Source organism: Pestalotiopsis fici, assembly GCF_000516985.1.
Source record: "Pestalotiopsis fici W106-1 unplaced genomic scaffold PFICI_Scf_1, whole genome shotgun sequence".
Lineage (NCBI taxonomy): Eukaryota > Fungi > Ascomycota > Sordariomycetes > Amphisphaeriales > Sporocadaceae > Pestalotiopsis > Pestalotiopsis fici.
The window spans coordinates 2,862,072-2,883,070 of record NW_006917091.1 but is presented as its reverse complement, the minus strand read 5'-3'; the positions used below and the strand labels follow the sequence as shown (position 1 = coordinate 2,883,070).

The window sequence follows — 20,999 nt, the reverse complement described above, 5'->3', positions numbered from 1 at the left end:
TAGACATGGCCGAGTGTCTATCCTATAGACCCTGGTGTCTTTGTCTTCCCTTTTACCCTCTTGTCTCGGCGAAAGTGAATTAAACATCAAACAGCCAAAAGGTCAATTCCCGCGTTGGGTGTGGGGAAAGAAAGGTGGCTAGGTGAGATCGGCCGGTGATCTCGAGATGTCTAGCGCATGAATAGGCACGGCGCATAAAGAGCACAGTGTTGATCCCCTTGAAGGTAAAGCAGGTTTAACTTCTTCCTAGCAGCATACTGGAGACGACGGAATATTGGGGCAATGCCAACTGGCTCGACTGGTCAAGTCTTTTCGAGCGTCGGTGAGGCTTTGAGAGGGAGCCGTTTGTATGAGCACGTCCACGGAGCCAGTCCAATTCTGTTGTCTTGTTGAAAGGTCGCGGTCTCAGTTCAAAGAGACGGGCCAAATTCATGAAACGTCGGTGCTGAGCACATGGCCGGTACTGGCTGGCAGTTCCCGTCAGCAAGAATTTTGAAATTGACTGATCGTCAGAAAAGATGCCAATGCTGCAGTCCTGTACCTACAGTGTCATACCTACGTGTGCAGAATGTCCCCGGTTTGCAGGCTGCAGCATTCAATTACATGATGGATTGCAGTCATCACCAATATGGGGGATGCACATGATCCCTTTTGGTTGCTGTGCTACAATGATTCTACTTGCTTCCTTGACTCCATAGCTGCATCTGGTGGTTCCATGTTGAAATGCTGCCATCCAGTCTCCACCTGCGACGTCTACACTACGCATCCGGGCGAGAATCACTTTTCATACTCGGAATATTCCTGGGACGAAATTCTCTCTTCTTCTGCACCCATCCGAATTAACCGCAGCCATGGCGAGTACTGTGTATTGGGCGCTGTCGCCGAGGTGGGTGCCGCGAACAACGCACCAAGTCTGGAATACGAGGACTGCCCACACACGGATTTGGAGCTGGTGCTTGTTGGGCAACCTGGGCTTCCGACTTGGTCCAATCTAGATTCACAACCACGACTCCACCGTCAGCTGTGCTGCTCGTGTTGATCTCTCTCTTGTGGCGATTTTGTAACGTCAGGCAATGTTGATTCGGATTCACCAATGCAATGAGATAATGTCTCGCTGATTCCTTTTTTCGAAGCGCGTTATCCTGCGTGTCGACACTCATGTGCCATTCGTATTCTTGTGGTCGGTTATTAGTAACTTTGATCCTTCTCGGATGTCGGCCCACTGAATTGGCACTAGGAATAAGTTTGAGGCAGCACTGAGCCTTGGAGACTCGAAAATAATGGAACTCTCCGCACGGGGAGGACCCATATGATCAGTGATCGACTCTCACCCTCCACCTAGCAGTGACCGCTACAAGCGCCATGTAATCCTACAATGAGCTCCAAGTGAATATGATTGAGCCCAAACACTATTTACAGCTTGACACCTCTTCCATCTACGCTTTTCCTGTGCATTTATATGACTCTCTCGGATACTAATCATCTAGGTTAGTCAGCCATGCCCAGGCTGTCCCTATCGAGCTGCACGTTCGCTCATACAGATAATGCACGTCAAATGCCAATATCAAGAAGCCCCAGGTATTGCATCATGGCACCTTCAATTCTACAAAGGCAAACAGCATGACTCGGCAACGTCTGTATATGAACAAGGCTCTAGCCGCCTCTTTGCGCGCAGGGCGTGTACGGCCCGGAACATTCCCGGAAACCATGAGGCTATCACAACATTTGTATGGTATTTTCTAGTCTTGGACCAAGTGATCTTTCCACAATCATGGAATCAGTCTTTGCTTCGTTTGAACAACAGAGGTCACTGTGTCATACAGTGCTGGCGCAAAGTGTCCACGACGACGCAGGCCTCACAAGCATTGAATGAGAAGTAATGATTGTCCGATTCTATAGTGAATTGCTCTCTCAACCTAACAACGTGCCATCAATGTAGAGACAGGAAAACCGAACGAAATACTCAATATGGACCGATTTGATCGGATTGGTAAAGCCTGGAGACCAAGTCTTGAATGAGCCCATCCGTCTGGCTCTGAAGATGATGACCTATCGCTTGTCGTGCTCAAGTATTGCTTGAGTTACGAAATTGTAGGGAATATGAGGAATGAAGTATCTCACACAGACACTACACGATCATGGTGAGTCTGGTTATATCGTCAAGATCAAAGGTTTGATGGATCTGGCTCCTATTCACTATGTAACCGTGCTGATGAAAGGTTTACCCAAGATGCGGGACGTTAGTTGTCCATGAGGTGGTGTAAGCTTGAGGTGGGAGAAATAGCATACAGCGTACCATTTCGACAATGAGAACGCCCCTAGCAACCGCATAACATGGTAGAGAGAATACGACTATGCCCACTGCCACCCTCTTGACCACGTTATTATCATCTTCAAAGAGGTCCTGCATCCAAAAAATAAAAACTGCTAAAACGCTGGCTGACAGTATTATAAGCATCGACACCAGTGACGAGATTCTCCACAGCCACTGATCGATTGTTGTTGGAAAGGTTGCGTTCCATGCAGCTACGTGGATAGCTCCGAAGGGTAATGCAAATATTCCTCCCAAAAAACCGACTAACCAAATTTTATGAAAATATACTTGTTCTTTGGCATCTACGTCCACATGTGACATAAGTTCCCAGTAAAATGATACTCTTTGTTTAGTGAGACGATGGGTTTCAGCGTGTAGGTGGAATGCCAACTCGAGGCATCGACTTCGGTCGCCCCGTTCTTCGGAATCGATCATCTTTCGCATTTCGTCGTGACTTTTCCCCTCCAAAGCATTGTATTGAGATCGTAGAACTCCTTGGATCTCGGGGTCTTGTGGAATATCAAACGAGATTCTGGAACCTATGCCGACTCCTTTGGGCTTGCTGAAATAAAAACCGTATGTCACCAAGCTCGTCATAGCAAAACCCGCCACACCCACTTCAAGTTGTGCGATAGGTAGGTGGCGAGCAAGCCTCGTGACTTTGTCGACCAAGAACCACGCAATCTGCCAGACTGCGAGGACTTTGGCGAAAGCCCCGGCCTTGGAATGGTCAAGTATCTCTTGTTTACTGACAGGAGGTTCTTTGGGCAACAAGCCACAACGTATGGCAAGGGAGAGTGCCCTGCGGTTTAACACCGTTTCCTTGCAGTCACAAGCGGCCTCGGGAGACTCATTGTGAGCAGCGAATGGGCCAAGACAACATAGACGGAACCCGCCCATGTTGACGTAGTAGCAGTGCGTTCTGGTCCACTGGGGAATTCTATGTCCCTACGTCAGTATTTGCGAAAGAAGGCTGAATTCTGATTTGATTTGATTTTCATTTCCATGCAAAAGGAGAGGGGGTTCACTGAACGCACACTTCGTCCTTTACTTGTCCAATTTCCTTTAGTCTTCGCCTTACAGATCCGCACCAATACAGTTCAAACATCGCCCTCTGTGCAACCAGTTCAGGAGCAAAAAGGGCAATGGCAGCAATACTGAGGGGAACCACCAAAGACCTTATATCGCGACAGATGCGATTTGGTAGCCATGGCTTCGTGCACAAATTGCAATCGCATTGCTTGGTTGAAGTAGCTTCCGTATCAGCAATGACATCTAGGTGTAAGGCCGTATAGATGGATGCAATCAAGGTCAAGACACAAGGCCACACAATGCCCAGTGTAGATCGCAGCGGCGGCGCCCCAACATAATTGACACGATGATCGGGAAACGTGCACTCGGGGGTAAAGGTCTCCACCATGATGCGTGTTCAAGTATGCTGAAATCGAATTTGAAGATCCTTCTGAAGCACAAAGTCGATGTCGAAACGCAAAAATAGGCAAAAGAATGATGACAGCGGCAAGGCTCGATGATCTTCAACGGTGGGCAGACACACCATTTTATGCGACCCCAAGGAAAGCCAGGCACTGTTGATCTAAACGGAAAACAAATGCAGAGGACAGGGGTGTGTCTGCATGCAGCTGAGCCAACCAAGCTGAGAGTCCAGGCGCTTCCGTCTGCCATCCAAGTCCATATCTCAGCGAATGATGGTCAAGTTGGTATGGTGTACTTTAGAGAGTGCTCACAAAGTACCTCTCCTCCTTTTTTACGGGGATTTGTGGTCAAATCATTCACTGCTTCGTCCCCACTCCCAAGCATAAGGCTGTGATTTTACATTGAGGTTCTTGATAATCTTTGCCTTGAAATAAAGACCCTCAGTATGAGTTTGAAAAGTACAAAGATTAATCATTTGATCTTATCTCTCCAATACTGCCATTGTCAAATGACATCTGATTACATGCACAATCTTGAATGGCCACAACCCAACCCAATGGTATGTTGTATCTCGGTCAATCATTTTATTGACGCCCGACAGACAGAAAACCATCAGGCTGTCAGGATCGTTGACCACCCAATATGCAAACCCTTGTCTAGTTACCAGCACAGCCCGCACGCCGGGACACAGCCTGATTCTACACGTATTCATGGCCAGGTGTCTCCAAACTTGTGCGACCTCGATGCCTTGGACAAAATAAATGACTTGCTGCTGTTTACAAATGTAAAGTCACTACAGCTTGATACCGACGCTTTTCTTTCTCCTGGCCATTGATAAAACCAGGCGTTTGAAAAGCATAATCCATTCCTTGACTCTACCAAGCGCATGAACTTTAGCACAGACCTTGGCAAGGAGCAAAAGGCGCAGAAGTATTTGCAAATTTCACTACATTTGTCAAATCATGTAGTGTGGCTTGTATACTCTCCGTCAACACGCGGGTAGAATTCTAGTGTGGCGCTCGTCGTAGCGGGAAATGGGCACTGCCTCGCCCGACTGCTTGCATGCAACCTCGAGAATGTCCAAAAAGTACCTACACACTCTCGTCCATAATGACATGAACGTCCTCTGAGTAGCGTGTCGACCGGCTTGGACAATGCTCAGAAATTGTCGCCTCTGGGCGAATTCCAATTGCGATCCTTGTGCAAGTTCTCGCGCCATTATTGAAGCATGAACTTGCCTGTTCGCTTTCGACAAGGCCCTTGAGACTGCGTCGATTTTCAACAAGGCGATTCTTCACACTTAAGATTCTAGCGCCATGATCTCTGTTAGCTTTGGATGTCGGATGAGCTGTTCAGCTCTAACGAATGCCACCCAGGAGATTCTAGATCGACACTTCGTCTCGCTGATATTGAGCACAGTCAACAGAAATGCATCAAAGCTTGGTGGGAGGCCTCAAGTTCCATGTCGGGGATCTTGTTGGCCACATGGACGATAATCAGGGGCGAGTGAAAACGCTCGATTGTTGTGTGAAGACGTCGCGGCGTTGCGGCATCCATCAGCTGAGTGCGGCGCGTTAGGTGCTTTCACTCAGCAATGACCTGATTTCTACTGTCCGGCTTTTCGACAAAAATGCCTCGTTTGCGCCAGAGACTACACAGGTTTCCGCCGTGGAGGCCAAGGCAAACATGGACATTGGTTGAATTGCAGCTAAGAAGAGGTGAAGTCAGCATCACGCACACACCAAGGGTCAAGTACCTCTAATTTGTTTTGTCAAATTGCAGTTTTTCATCCAAGTTGAGTCACTCAAAGGAATACATTGAAAAGACCAGGTTAAATGAACTGCCTTGTTGCGACTAGAATGAGTGAATTTTGGACTCAGTAGGCCTCAGATCCATAGCACTATCTGCCGAATACGATACACCGGGCAATATTGGTGAGCAGTCCTTGCATGTCCTCCATATTATTCATGGCTCAATGTCCTCACTTCAACCCTGACGTGGTTTAACCGGGTTGAAAAACTGTTTAATGGACTTCTCGATGCCTTCCTAATGGTCTGACTGAATAACAAAGCCAGTGATGTTGCTGCCCTTACTGGGACCATCAAAGCTTGAATCATGGGGGGGTTCTCCATGATTCCTGTCGCCATTGACCTAATCCTTGCCGCTTCAAAGGCATCTATTCACGTTTCATTAGCAAATTGCTGCTTCTAGAATTGGACTTCCCCGTGGCTCACCGTTGTAAACTCTCAACTTTTCCTTGATGGATTCGAAGGCGAGGTGATCAAGGTCAAGAGCTTAAATGAGTGTAAGACAGTTCTGGCTCATCTCGCGACACAACTTCTTGCTCTGTCGATGCTTCTCCTCTAGCTCGTGAAGAACCATTTTTCGCTTGCGAATCTTCATTTCTAGCTTGCGAATCTTCATTTCTAGCTCGCGAAGCTCCATCTTTCTTGTGCGAAACATCATCTCTAGCTCGCAAAATCTCTCTTTTAGCTGCCGAAGGTTGTTCTTTACCAGGCGAAGGTCGTTCTTTAGCTGACCAAGGCCGTCCTGATCCTCGCGAAGGTCGTTCTTTTCCTTGCGGATCAACTCATCTATGTTGAGAAGTACCATCTCTAGGATGCGGATAACCGAGTAGAGAATCTCGCTGGTTGTCTTGGCGATCTCGACGAGTGTCATGTTTGATTGAGACGCCATGGTCATGGGATGGAGTCTGCAGAAGGCGAAGATCGGATGTCAAAGATCAAGGCGTGAGTGATGTTCTGGAGGCGGACTGTTCTCGCATTTGCTAATGTCGATAAAATCGAGTCAAAGTAGGGGGATGGGTGCCTTCCTCTTGGCGACCATGAACTATGACGAGGTAGTTGACGGATCCATGAACTGATCTGAACGAGAAACCAAGCTCGAGTAACTTCTCCCGAGTAGCTTCTTCTTGAGAGTAATGTACTTTGATGAGGGTAGTTGCAAAGATGGGATTTTCTGATATGCGACCAGTGGGCAAGTACATAGGTATCTAGTTGCTCAGACGCCGAGGCAAGTGCTGGAAGTAGTGCAGGGTGGGGCGCGCAACTGGCAACTAGTCCAGTGTATAGTATTGTTAATTACATTTGATTGGACAAGCAATGGTTTCAAGTTATGCGGTATACCTTTATAGTACCAAGGGAAACAGCACCTGCTGGATCTTATACGGGCAACATCATTATTACAGGATCGAGAAACAATTGCGTTGAGAAAAGTCATGTGCATGATATATTGGCCCGTTCAGTGATTCTGGACCGCGCATCTCATCTCTACTTTCTCCTATACATTTTGACCATCGTCACCATCGCCGTGCATTTTTTCCACCTATGCTTGCCCTTTTGACTGAATAGGGCTTTCCTGAGGCTACACGCCCTGGCATCATGAAAGGTTTCTACACAGAGACGCAAAACTCTGTCTCCAAGCTAAACAATATCATTATCGGTGGTTGAAAAATGTCTTGCAGCTGTTTAACAATCGTCCCCAGGGTAGAGGCACAGCGAGTATCGTTAGGTCGTCCAACTGAGCTGTCTGCGTGGAATGGGCACTAGCTGGGCCCTGAGCTACCCACCTACATTGTCCCCTCGGTGAATAGACAAATGTGTAGGCATGCATTCCGATGATGAATTATTGAATTATGGCATAAAGTCAGCAAAAAAAAAACCTTGACAAAGGCCAAGCCTCTCATTCCGCCGTTGCCATCCTTGAGTAGCGAAAATCACTGCATTCTAGGCTCATGGTCGCGAGACATGAAAAGATGCTATAGGTCAGCAGATCCCGGGATCGCCTTCTTCTTTGGAGTGTCCTCCCACCTTATCAGGCGAGGTGGGTCACTTGTCTCCGCGGAAACCTTCTCAAATAGTAGACCCACCTACAGTATAGGCTCTTTAGCACGTAGTACCTATTAGTTGTAACCTATAGGTCCTGATTTCGCCCAAGTACATGTTTAAACTCGCTACTGGTTTTGAAATACACCGCCTACGTAGCTCTATTTTGTGCACTCATTTCTTGTCTTCTTGGCGTTTTACTGCAGTCATGCGCTTTTTGAGAACATTCAATGTAGTGGGCGTCCATGCCGCGGGCGAAGTTGGCGACGTCGTGGTGGGAGGCGTTCTCGACGTCGCGGGCAAGACCATGTACGACAAGATGCTTCACTTTTTAACCAAGGACGATCAAATTCGACAGCTTCTACTCAACGAGCCGCGGGGTCGGTCAGCCAAGTGCGCCAACCTCATTCTGCCGCCCTGCGACCCGCGCGCCGACGCCGGCTTTCTCACCATGGAGTGCGAAGAGTATGCGGCCATGTCGGGCTCCAACACGATATGTACCACCACGGTCCTCCTCGAGACGGGCATGATCAAGATGCAAGAACCCACGACCAAGATTACTCTAGATACTGTGGCGGGCCTCGTTACCGCCACGGCAGACTGCCAGGATGGAAAGTGTCAATCGGTCGAAGTGCACAATGTCCCCTCGTTTGTGGTGGCCCTCGACTTCGAGGTAGAAGTGCCGGGATTGGGCAAGGTTCTCTGCGATATCGCCTGGGGCGGCATGATGTATGCCATTGTGGATATTGCCTGTACTGGCCTGTCACATGACTCTGTCCATGGCAAAAAGCTTGTCGAGTATGGAGAGCTGATCAAGAGAGCCGTTCAGGCCAAGATCCATCCTGCCCACCCCGAGAACCCAGGTATTCACGGAGTCACAAACTTCATGTTCACGGTGCCGCATCAAGATTGCCCAACCGGCAAGTTGGCCAGAAATACCGTCGTCGTTTCTCCTGGCAGACTTGATCGAAGCCCATGCGGCACTGGCTGCTCCGCTAGAATGGCCGTCATGCATGCGCGTGGCCAACTTGCCGTTGGAGAAAAAGTCCGGCATGTGAGCATTATCGGGACAGAGTTTGAAGGTGGCGTGCTGGGAACCACCAAGGTTGGGGATTATGATGCCATACTACCTTCTATCAAGGGTAGTGCCTGGATCTCGAGTTTTCAGCAAGTTGTACTCGATCCGCAGGACCCATTCCCAAACGGCTTTCGGGTTGGCGATGCTTGGGAGACGCCTGCTTAGCTACTGTACCTATCTAGCTATTATAGTCGATCCTGGGGAGCTTGCAATATTGTGAGGGGCCCAATGCAGGGTTCGCTTTTGCGGCATTGTCGTTCAGCATTGGTTGGACGGTTGTATCTTTGTTGGTAACGACAGGAGGGATACGGCTCTTGTGATATGGGATTGGCATACCTCACATGTGCATAGGCAGGAATTTCTTGAGTCTTCCCATTCGTAGGAGCAGCTTGTTCACGCGATATTGTCCATTTAGTATTGAAATGTGTTTATATTTTGTTTGATCATGGATGATTGGATAAGGAACCCCGAGTGCCAAGCTCTACAGTACTACTTCTCAGCGTCAATGTACCCTGCCCATCGTAACTAATACTGCAAACAAGTCTCTCTTGCCATCAAACGTTTTGCAAGAATCGATGCTCCTTCATTTCATCACTTCTTTTTGGAGAACGAGGCCATAATCTTCAGTGCTGAAGTTGGCAGGCTCTTGCTCAGAATTGCCCTTCCGCGTAGTGGGCGCAACACGCTAATGCTTGCTGCCATTATCGTTGGCGTCATCGTCTTCAGCATCAATGTCTTTGTATTTACGACGTTTCTTGTCGGCATCGTTGGAGCTCTCGTTGTCGTTATTGTCGTCGTCTCTCTCCGCCTCACCATCGGGCATGATGCGATTAGGAGGCATTTCCTGGTAGGAGGGAACCACCGCATAAGGTGGATCTACCGCATCCTTTTGGTCACCTTCGTCCACGTCCGCGAGCCTGAATACACACAAGGTATGTTAGGTTATCACTGTAGGACCGAGGCCATGGAGAATGGGGTTGGGAATCTGGGATAAAGAGTATGTAAATACCTGAATGCGATTGGCCCTGCCGAACCATACCCTGGACAAGGCAGATGCACTAAACGCGCGAAGAACGGTTGAGAATTGCTAGTGTTCATGCTATCAAGAACTCTGTTGATTTGTTCTGGCCTTATCAAGACGTATAGTCTTGCGTTTTTGTGAACCGCTGTGGACTGCATGGTGAAGTTCTTCTGCAACTTGGATTGATTGTGTTTGCCCGTGATCTGAAAGTATCCGTGAATAAATTGGAACAATTACACAGTGGATGTTGTGTGAATCAATTTGTGAATGAAGAAGTTAAGAAGAAGAAAGAAAAAAAGGTTCAGGTTCCCCCCTTGAGTAAAAATTCCAAGACACTGTCACGAGTTCCTTCCCAATGAACACCAACAGGCCAGACGTATTTGCCATGTTTCTCACGCGGGCCGAGCAAGAATACCCCTTGACACCTTACAATGGCTTGATCCGCTATTTCCACTCGAGTAGGTCGTGGCCGGCGATATCGCTGTCAGAGGAACTTGCCATAATTGCAGTAATTGTCTTGATATGTCGCGACACGGATGTCATCCACTATAAATCAACCCGCTGTTTGAGTAGGACATGTCATATTCCCTACGATTACCTGTTCAAGAGTTCCGACTGTAATGTCCAAACATTTGTGTTGACCAGTACAGCCATAGTATCGGACATTGTTCTGATTTGCACTATCAATGCCATTGTCACATTGAACTTGGGCATCACTACTGCGATTTCACACAAGACTCGGCAAAATGGAAGCAAAAACCAATAAACACACAAGATCTCGGGCGCAGATGATCTGCTGGCGTGTACCGTAGATTGCCAGCTAGTGAAGGCGTCATGTAGTTCACCAGGAGCCCCTGACTGCCGTGTACTCAGCGGCACTTGCATAAGCTGGATTGCATGGCTGGACGCTGCATGCAAAGCTGTCACGAACTGCATTCGTCCATGTAAATTATGGAAGCACTACGGGGCAAGGAAGTGCCATGACTTGCGCACCCTACTTGCCAACGTGACTGCTGTAACAAGTCATGCAGTCGCGCAATCGACTTGCGCAAACCTGCACCACATGAATGTACGGCAGTCTAGGCCGAGGCTTTACGGGTATGGACTACCTCCAGTAACAAATGATGTCAATACCAGGAACTCGAATTTGAGATGGGATTCCAACGTACAATCATCATGGGCCTTGAATAGCCTTTCAGCACTAAGACTTGTGAATATCCACATTTATGCTTCTTGTAGTGCTGGGTAGGTATATAAGAGCACTGATAGATATTTGTAACAAATAAGCCTCGGCTCCTTGTCGTGTTGTTTCTATTGTCCAATCTTATAAGATGATATATCAATTACCAAAGTTAATGTTCGAGAAACGTGCTACTGAATAGTAATATAAAAGGTGGCTAGCTAGTGGGTAGCGGGACAATCAGGCGCAGGCTGCGATGCGATGTGACGAGCGGACAAGACAATGTCGGGAATGCGTAGCATCTCTTTCCACTTTTCACTTGTCAATTGGCCTCACAAAAGGTAGTCGCCTCATACATTCGAGTCAAGTAGACTTTGAAGTCCATTTCTAGTGGCGTTCAATGGACAGACCTCACATGTGCATTGGCAGAGATTTCACGAGAAGTTCGCTGTATGGCAATGTAATTACGCTGCATCGTCAATCTCAAATCTTTTTCTCTTTCTCTCTCTTTTCTTGTTGTAGATGATTGGACAAGAGCGCCGAGTTGCCAAGCTCTGCAACAGTATACATTTTCGACGTAACTGCCCGGGACAATCGACATCGCAACCAAGTCTCTCTTGCGCTTCAGCGCGTTGCAAGAATCAATCCTCTTTCACCTCGCCACTCCAATGCAAAATTCAATTCCATTTACCAGTGTCTTATCAACCGGCTGCGACGTCCCTGCTTAAGCTAGGGCAGACAACTCAGCTTGCGAGAGAGTCACTTTTGTGATTAGGCGCCCACAACAATCCACCTCAAGAGATCGCAATATCTGTGAATCTCGATATCTCTTTCTTGCCCCATCAAGTTCGTCAATTCAACATACCTGGAGATTGTCGGGTAGACAACGCTCCCTGCTATCAAGCAGAGTAAGTTGTCTCATAGATCTGACATTGGTGGACAAACAGCAATTGTATCTCGAACTTGCTCAGGTCTTTGAGTTTCCAGAGGTTCCAAATTCTATTTCCAATTTCCGTACTTGCCACTTGGTCACACCACAGTCACTCTCTTTTTTTATTCAACACATTCCCATCTCGTTTCATTTTTAACTTCTCAACTGGCCTCATAAAAGGTAGTTGCCTCACACTGCCGAGTCAAGCAAACTTTGAAGCTATTGTCTCGTGGCAGTGACTGAGTTTCTCTTCCTCGCCCAACTCAATCTCACTTTATTTCGCAACAAGCGCACATTCATATACGCATCTACACTCAGAAATTAGACCTGGTCCATCAAAGGGGACCTGTGTCGATTGAAGAAGGTTCGGCTTTGCTCTTCGAAATACTCTCATACCTAAATAGTACTAATATCTTCTACTTGTTTTAGTCATGGCCAGCCTATTCGGACAAAGAGATGCCATCCCTGCGGCTTCGGACATTGTCCAAGATGGTCCCATCACCATAGACATCGTGTCACGATCCGGAACTGCAAATCCTTTCGCCATTACTACGATTGGCGATATGGCATCCAAAATTTGCTTGGACTGGAAGGTGCACATGGCTCAGCGAGATGAGGACTACCGCTTCGCCGCTTTCCATGAAACCACTGAGAATCGTCCCCCTTCACGCAACGATGGTGTCACAGCGTTCATGTGCTTTGAGCAAAATATCACCAAGAAGGAGGCCATACTCTTGGTAAAAGAATTCTCGGTATGCTGTCAGCCTCTTGAAAGACTCGCCACCGCATCTAATATGGCTACCAGGCTCTCGACCCCAAGTACAGAGTCCTTAACTATGACATTATTCAGAAGGTCCATCAAATCCTCTGTGAAAATCCCAGAGATGAGAATGGAGAAGACTCAATCCTGGAGCATAAGTTGGGAGAACGCTTGAGCTATTTCTCTCTGGAGTTCTTCCTCATTATCTGTCAGCATAACATAGATTTGTGCTCTGATGAGGATACCATCAAGGAAGAGGTCAAGAAGGCCGTGGCAATGGCCGAATTGCATGAAGAAACTGTGTTCTCTATCAAAGCTCGAATGCAATTCAAGCATGCTGAAATTGACGAGAATGTCCTTCGGCGGTCTGATTTTGTGGAATTTGCCAAGATGGCCAAAGAGACCCTCTACAATTGTAAACAAGACTATAATGACTTTGAGGGGACTGTTGCTCAGCAGCATGAAGCTGTCCTCGGCCATCGCATCATCAAGGGCGCATTGAACAAGATAGCCAGCTTCATGAGCCGGCGTCGTACGGATACCTTCATGGACCAGATCAGTGCCCTATCTGCAACTGCATCTTTGGTTCAATTGCCTTTGGAGGAGGAGGATTTCAAAAAGCTTCGTGAGATTGGTGAACGTCTGAAGAAGCGCACTCTTGTCTACTCGAAGAGCGCAAAAAGACAAAAGATCACAAACAGTTTGACGTAGTGTTGTGGCCTTCAACACGGGCGGATTTGGCAGATGAGGGCTATTCTGGCAGAAAGGGGGTCCTCTTATCGGTGCGTGGCATCCCGGCTTATTCGTTGACTTTGAGGAATGGTTTGACTGGGAGGGATTCTGCATTGATGCATTCCATCATGCTTGTTTACTTTAGCTAGAGAGGCAACAATCCTCTGAAAACTCCCCATAATTGAGTTCTTCTGAAAACTAGTACTTGCAAATTGTTGGTCGTTGAAGGTCTTCTAGGGTCGTGATGCCCAGTTGGCGAAGCCTCTCGATAGCCTGCTCTTATGAAACCCTGCGGAGTGATCCATACCAAGCAGATATTTCCCTACATACTTTGAAGCTTGACTATCGGCGTATCCGACACGAAATGGTTGGAGAAAAGTCCTCAATAATTAATAGCGAGACGCCCGAAGTTTGGCGTGATGTTTTGCATGGTCGCCTGCATGTTCAAGACAGCGCTCAAAGTCCCGAGCTGCATAGCAAGAATAACAAGAACCTAATCGTAATGGGTGCATTTGTAATGATACCCAGCTGCATGAAGGAAAAAGTAAAATAAGCAAATAATAGGCTGCGCTTTAATTTAAATGGCTAACAAAAGCTTGCAATATCACCTCAAGAATAGCTGCATAGTTATAGCAAAGATGTGTCAAGTTATAATTATATAAGGCAGAAAAAAAAAAGACAAAAAAATTGGTTTGCTCATCTTTGAAAAGCGTGTCATCCTTACTATGAGATGGTTAGCTATCTGTCGGTGCGACAGTGGAATTGAACAGTAGACTTACGTGCAGGGGCCATGCTAATCTTCTCTGTATCGTTTCAATTTGACCAAATGCCCGAAGGCGAAGATTTAAGCTTCATTAGAATCTATGTACCCACCTCCGGCTAAACTCCGGGTTAGCGTATGGGCGACAATGCCCCTGTCCCCCACCCCTCCCAGGCCAACCGACCTGCCACTCTGCCCACCAACACGTTGCCTTATTATTTGTGTTGAATTATGCAAAATGTCTTCGCTGGCGTCGACGATCGATATGGACATGCATAGTTGATACTGGCAAGGGCAATAGTCGAAACCCGACAGGCGCCGCTCTGCTCGCAAGTGTCGGCGTATAGGTGGCAATACTCGAACTTTGCACTGCATCGTATCGCATCGCATGACAATCGCCCGTAATGAAATGCACAAAATCTGGCCAAGGCTTCGCACGCCCTCGTCTCTGGAATCATTTAGACGGCATTGTAGGATAATGACATGTCAATCGCAACAGCACAAAATGCCGCAACAACATAATACAGTCATTGGCCATACAATCGGGGAAATCAGCTTGTTCTCCCATCGAGGTCATTCGCCAAAAAGGAGCAAAAGAGTCGAGAAAACGGCTCAGGGCCGGTGGGATGACTCTACCTACCATATGACTTTTACCCCTCATGCTTCAACCTGTCACACGGCTTGCTGGAAGGGAGGGACTAATTCTGAACCCAATTTGGCAGGCGACCTCTCTGTCCACTGCCCAATAAAGGTAGGGTTCTAGGGACTAAAATGCCCTAGTTTGAGTAAAGCTTGTGGAGTCCAATGTTCATCGAATCATCGTGTAGTGTATACTTGCTCTAACTATATGGTCATTCAGGCCGTGGCCAGAATGAGAAACGGCATCATTATTTTCTTTAATCATTCGAACAAGTCAGATCACTTTGCCTCGTCATGAATTATAAAAACACCAATCCATCAGCAGACAGACCCATGTGGCAGACTACACTGATATATTTACCGGGGTTTTCCCGTTGATCAAATTGGTGATGAGTTTCATCTTTATGCAAGCTCTTTAATATTCATCTCGTAGACTCATGTTCTTGCTGTTCCGACTGATCAAACAATATTGACCGCTCAACACAAGACTATTGGCCATAAAATATCAACAGACATGAACCCAGCTGCTGGTTGCCTTATCCTCGAAGATTTGCTTCCGGCACATGCTGGGCAGGTGGGCACTAATACATTCCAAGCAGAAAAAAGGGAATCCATAAAAATCATAGAAAGAAGTGGTAGAAGAAAGCTATTTACATCATTATACATTATTGTAATTAATAATAAATATGCTTCAACCTGATTTCGTGAATAGTCATTTCAAAAAAGTGCAATGACCGATCCAATGAATATGAGCAAGGATATCGACCGGCCAGAAGTTTCGGAAGCACCACTGACAGTGACGGGCTTTGTCGACTGCGCCTTGTAGCCGCTGGTGTTTTCAGCATCAGCGCTCTTGGTGCTCGCCTTGTACGTAGCATCAGCACTGCCAGTCTGCGTTGGCTTCTCGGCGTGATAGCCAGAAGAAGACTGCTCTGGGGCCAGCGTCTTGGTGATTGTCCCGGTAGACGTCTCTCCCTCTGCATGTGACTTGCTGGTGGCGGCGGGATGGTTGGCGGTTGCATTCTTCCCAGTCGTTGGGTACACGGGTGCCTCAGTGTCGTAAGCGTCAGTCGTGGCAGCAATGTACGTGGCTCCGCCGCTGGGACAGGTGATGGTCGTCGTGATCGGCTGCTCGCCGCACACGTCGCAAACAGCATGACTGGTGGTGAAGCCATAGGGGGTGGTCGTGGGCTCTGCAAAGGTCGGCAGTGAAGACGCTCCTGCATATGTCTCGGTGATGGTGTAGGTTTGCGTCGTTGCACCCGTCGGACAGAGGATGGGGTACGAAGTGGTGTAGACACTGGTGTACGTACAAGACTCACAGCCACAGGCACATGATGGCATATTGTAGGCCACTGACCCGTCCGAGTACTGTGCAGTCTCTACTGGGTAGACCTCTGTTGGATACACGTCTTCGGCATCACACTCTGTAATGACAGAAGTAAAGATGGAATACAATTGTGCTGCCGCAAGACCTGGGCAGGCGCCCAGCGCAGCCAGCGCAAGCAAAGCTGGTGATTTCATGGCAATAATTTAAACGAGTGTAAGTTGCCTGAGTAAAGTCGTAAGTCGTGAGAATAGATGCTCTGCAAGTCGAGGCGGGCTTGTCCATATATCTTATCCGGCTTCTTGCAGAAACCAGTCGTTGTAAACGGCGATCGACGTTATCTTGAAACCAGTAATTTTGCATATCTAGTTACATTGGTTCCAGAGACATTCGAGCAGAACAGACTCTGTTTTTGCTCACATGATTGGAAAGAAGATTATCGACCCCTGAATTCTTGGCCTTGTCTGAATGAATGAGCAAAGGTCGCTGCACACAGCCCGGCTTCCATATTTTCTTTGAGGAGTTTTTTGTACCTCTCTTATCAACTTCTCCTTCTCCCTGTCTGTTACTCCTTCTTTTCACTTGGACTACCTAGACAAAGACTGGCAGATTGCGTTGCAAGCCACTATAGAGGCTTTTCACAACACATTTGGGGGCATGTAAATTTAATTCAGCTTTGGGCGTAAATGCTCATTCTTTCGTCAGTCCATATGATGCGGCTGAGACTCAAGTCCACCTGACAGGGCTCAATCGTGATTCTTAACCCCAGAGCTAAAGCTAAATTGCTCATTGCTGGTTGCCCGAAACAATTAATAAAACAATACCGTTTTGTCATTAGTACATGGTTTAATTAGGCATGTTCTAGAATGAACATTTTGACGTGAACTTTATTTGAATCCCCTTGAGCATCACCTGGTTGCTTAATTAGCCATTGCAACGTCGTGAGCGTTTAATGGAAAAGGCTTGAACCATGGACGCTACAAGCTTTCAATTTATTATGGGGGCTTGAGACGAGACAGGCACTTTATCAAATTGACAGCGGCAATTAAAAACACAGACGAAAGTAAATTGAGATGGCAAATTGTCCGTGACTGCAAATCTGTATATATATCTGATTATTGCCTGGAACCAAAGAGTCGAATGATCAATCGCCAAGCTGCACATTATCCAACTTTGTCACTCTTTTTCATTGTTATTCACACACTCTTTTACTTCATTTCAATCTTTGCAGCGACCATGCGCGCGCTCGCAGCGCTTTCGCTCTATGCGCCGCTGGTTTTGGGCGCCAAGCGAGGAGAAGAGGATCCAGGTCAATGTACTGTGCGAACAGTTACTTATCTTGCACCTTACACTCCTTCGGTAGGCCCAGAAGAGACCGGCGGCTACAATGTTGGACCTGAGCCGGGCTACGGAGGCGACAGTCCTTGGCCCACTGATGATTCCAACTGGGCTTGGCCGACTGACGATTCCGACCCAGTTGGTGGTTTCTACTCTGCAGGCATCGTAGGCCCAGAGGAAAGCAACGGCTACCACGTTGACTCCAGTGAAATCTACGAGACGGGAACGCTTGTGTGGTCTTATGCCACCGAGGGTCAAACTGTCTACCCAGTTACCTCAGAGATCATTGAGACTCACAGCACTTACCAGCCTACCATTCTGACCACCACCATCACGGCCACCACTGAGGTGCCTACAACCATCATCATTGACAATACGCAAACTGTCACCTCGCTCATCACTTCTGTTGTTACCTCGGTTTCCACCTTCTCTACTAGCATTCTTGAGACTTTTAGCGTAACGCTTACCACGACTGATACTGTCTCGTCTGTGATTACATCGTTGGTGACCACTTCGGCCATTGTCACATCGACTGCCACGACCGAAGTGACCATCATAGGGCCTACGATCACTGGGCCTACAATTACAGGACCTACTATTACAGGACCCACGATCACACTCCCTACGGTTACAGGACCTACGATCACCATTATTCCAACAGACTTGCCAGTATTCGAGATTATCAGTATCCGTCTCTCCCCTGCAGCAACTGCACCTGCGGTTGCCCGACGATGGCTTCCTCGATTCAAGCGCCAAGAGACCGAACAAATCCCAGGCCAAGTTCCCCAAGGCTTCCTCGGAAATGCGACTGATGTGAATCCAGACACCTGCGACAGGGCTGTCCTGGTCGAGTTCGACAATGGCGAGGTGATTGCAGGCGGGCAAAAGATTGCGACGAATCCAGATGAACCATTCCTCGATCTTACCATGCCGAATATTGGCACCATCACGACCGACTTTTCCATCCAGAATGACTTGGTCGTTTGGGCGAATGATGCCTTCTTTGGTGGCCTTGCTCGCTTCTGTCAACTTTTGGACGGCACGGTATATGCTCTGTTTGACGAGACAGTCGCGCCTGCAGGTTGTACCCTGGTAGACCTAGTGGTGTACTCATGTGAGTTTGCTATACATTTAATCATGAAGAGACAGAGTCTAATCTGGAGAGCATAGCTGGCCAATGTCAAAACGGCACTCTTGTTGGAACTGGTCCAACAAACCCTCCGTTTTCTTCCACGTCTCCTCCTGTAACGGTGAGCTCGGAAACGTCAGTTACCAGCTCTCCAATCAGCTCTACATCTGAGAGCACTGTGACCGAGCCAACATCTTCCGAGGGAACCAGCACAGAGTCGACGTCTTCTGAGAGCACAAGTTCTGTATCCACGTCTTCATCCGAGAGCAGCAGCTCAGAGTCGATGACTTCCGAGCCAACCATCACAGAGTCGACATCTTCCGAGCCAACCATCACAGAGTCGACATCTGAGAGCACCAGCATTGAGCCAACGTCTTCTGTTACATCAACTCCTGTGTCATCTTCGGTCTCGGCTTCCTCGAGTTCAAGCGCCGAATCTACGCCCACCACACCGGCAACTTCGCAGACAACTACCCCTGGTTCTTCTACTACCCCTGCATCATCAACTTCGCAAGTCACATCGGGAACTTCCTCGACCAGTTCCACTACGACTGCGCCTGCACTGCCGACATTCACCATCATTGCTGGCAACAGCGGCACTGGTGCAGATGGACTTCAGCTTCAGCCTGCACTTGGCGTTGCCGGCCTCCCAGCCGTCTTTAGTCAAGGCTCGTCCCCGATTAAATTCGAGGTTGACCCTGTTACCAACGAGGTCTTGGTTGACACGAATGGTGACGGGATATTCGACCAGGAAATCTGCTGTGCCTATGGCGCCGGCACTCTCACCGTTGGCCTGGCTGCTTGCTCGATCTCAACGTGTGTCCTTGGAGGTGCCGGTATCGCGCCACTTCAGTGCACCGGCCCTGTCGACAATGCCTTGAGCTGCTACCTCAATGCCACTTCGATTGGTCAAATCCTCCAGGATACCCAGGTCTTGCCGCTTCCCGATGGAAGTTATCAGCTGTACATTGGCGACCAGATTTTCCCTGGCTTCTCGCCAGTGACGTTGCTTACTGGAGGCGGTAACGGAACCCCGACAAGCTCTTTTCCTACCAGCATCCCAACTAGCATCATCTCGTCCGTGACCGGTATTTCTTCATTGACCAACACCCCCAGCCCGACTACTTCAACGGGCCCTCAAGCCACATTGCCTCTTTTCGGTGCCAACCCCTCGGGTGGTGCTGGAACTGGTCTCCAACTCCAGCCTCAATCACCAGGCTCGGGCAACTCGCCTGCTGTTCTCAGCCCATCGCCGTCCGATTTCCAGTTTTCCGTAGATCCCGTCACAAACGAGTTGATTGGGTCTGATTCTGATCCGACCACTCCTGACCTACAGATCTGCTGTACATATAGACAAGGCGACTTGACTATTGACCCAGCTCCTTGCGCCGTCTCTACTTGCCAGCTTGGAGGTGCCTCTGTCGGACCGCTGCAATGCACTGGCAGCATTACCAGCCTTCTCAACCTGGATTGTTACCTGAATGCCACTTCCATTGGCGAAATTTGGAGAGACCTTCAGATTGAACCACTCACCAATGGCTCATACCAGCTCGAGATTGGATCCGGCCTTGGAGATGGCAGAACGCCCATCGGCCTGAGCCCGATTAATAACACGCCTTCCAGTTCGAGTAGTATCAACAGCGCGACGCCGACGACGACTCCTCCCGTCAGTTCGTCTTCCCCAGCCGGTGTGTCTTCCACAATTGTGCCAACCAGCAGCACGACCCCCGTCAGCTCGGTAGTCTCCTCGTCCACCAGCGTGAGCTCGTCTGCCCCCGGCGTGAGCTCGTCTGCTACCGTCTCTCCCACATTGCCCACATCCAGCCCGTCAAGTACCTTGTCTAGCAGCATCAGTCAATCTACAACCGCTGTTCCCGAGCCGACATATGTCATCTTTGGCTCCGGCTCGGGAACTGGCGCCGATGGCCTCAACTTGCAGCCTCAATCGCCTACTGCACCCAACAGCCCTGCGATTTTCGGCTCAAACACGCCCGCTGTCACCTTTTATACCGACCCAGACACACAAAATCTGATCATTGCAAATGGTGACAATGCCAACCAGCAGATTTGCTGCACATATATCAATTCTGCTGGGGACGCATTGGACCCCGCGACTTGCAGCTTCTCAACCTGTGCTGTCGATGACCTCGTCACTGCTCCTCTGCAGTGCATTAACCTTCTCGGAAACGGCATTCTCAGCTGTACTCTCCTTGCCTCGGGCATTCCAGATATCTATACATCCACACAGCTCTTGCCTCTCGGTGATGGTACTTATCAATTGGAAATTGGTTCCGCAGTGGCTCCTGGCAATTTCCCGGTTACTCTGGTCACGCAACAACCTGCCGCCTCGACGAGCAGCAGCAGCATCAGCTCCATTGCAACATCACCATCGTCGAGCCCGACCAGCTCTCCCGCCGCCTCGACGAGCAGCAGCAGCTTTTCAAGCATTGAAGCATCTACATCGGTTAGCTCCAGCCCCATCGTCAGCTCCAGCTCTGTTGTCAGCTCCAG

At 48.5% G+C, this 20,999-nt stretch overlaps 5 protein-coding genes across 5 annotated transcripts; 2 read left to right on the top strand and 3 right to left on the bottom strand.

Moving 5' to 3' along the window:
- Nucleotides 1-6,043: 6,043 nt before the first annotated feature.
- On the bottom strand, nt 6,044-6,445 carry PFICI_00872 (uncharacterized protein; the record flags this gene model as incomplete). The annotated part of the gene is made up of 1 exon (XM_007829453.1): nt 6,044-6,445. The coding sequence occupies one exon, from the start codon at nt 6,443-6,445 to the stop codon at nt 6,044-6,046; it is 402 nt and encodes a 133-aa protein (XP_007827644.1).
- A 1,356-nt stretch (nt 6,446-7,801) lies between these two features.
- On the top strand, nt 7,802-8,836 carry PFICI_00871 (uncharacterized protein; the record flags this gene model as incomplete). The annotated part of the gene is made up of 1 exon (XM_007829452.1): nt 7,802-8,836. One exon carries the CDS (start codon nt 7,802-7,804, stop codon nt 8,834-8,836), a length of 1,035 nt encoding a protein of 344 aa, XP_007827643.1.
- A 520-nt stretch (nt 8,837-9,356) lies between these two features.
- Nucleotides 9,357-9,850, bottom strand: PFICI_00870 (uncharacterized protein; the record flags this gene model as incomplete). Its single annotated transcript, XM_007829451.1, has 2 exons — nt 9,357-9,588; nt 9,711-9,850. 2 exons carry the CDS (start codon nt 9,848-9,850, stop codon nt 9,357-9,359), a joined length of 372 nt encoding a protein of 123 aa, XP_007827642.1.
- Nucleotides 9,851-12,234: 2,384 nt separating this feature from the next.
- PFICI_00869 (uncharacterized protein) lies at nt 12,235-13,274 on the top strand (the record flags this gene model as incomplete). Its single annotated transcript, XM_007829450.1, has 2 exons — nt 12,235-12,555; nt 12,609-13,274. The coding sequence occupies 2 exons, from the start codon at nt 12,235-12,237 to the stop codon at nt 13,272-13,274; spliced, it is 987 nt and encodes a 328-aa protein (XP_007827641.1).
- A 2,137-nt stretch (nt 13,275-15,411) lies between these two features.
- PFICI_00868 (uncharacterized protein) lies at nt 15,412-16,218 on the bottom strand (the record flags this gene model as incomplete). The annotated part of the gene is made up of 2 exons (XM_007829449.1): nt 15,412-15,994; nt 16,055-16,218. The coding sequence occupies 2 exons, from the start codon at nt 16,216-16,218 to the stop codon at nt 15,412-15,414; spliced, it is 747 nt and encodes a 248-aa protein (XP_007827640.1).
- Between the last annotated feature and the right edge of the window lie 4,781 nt (nt 16,219-20,999).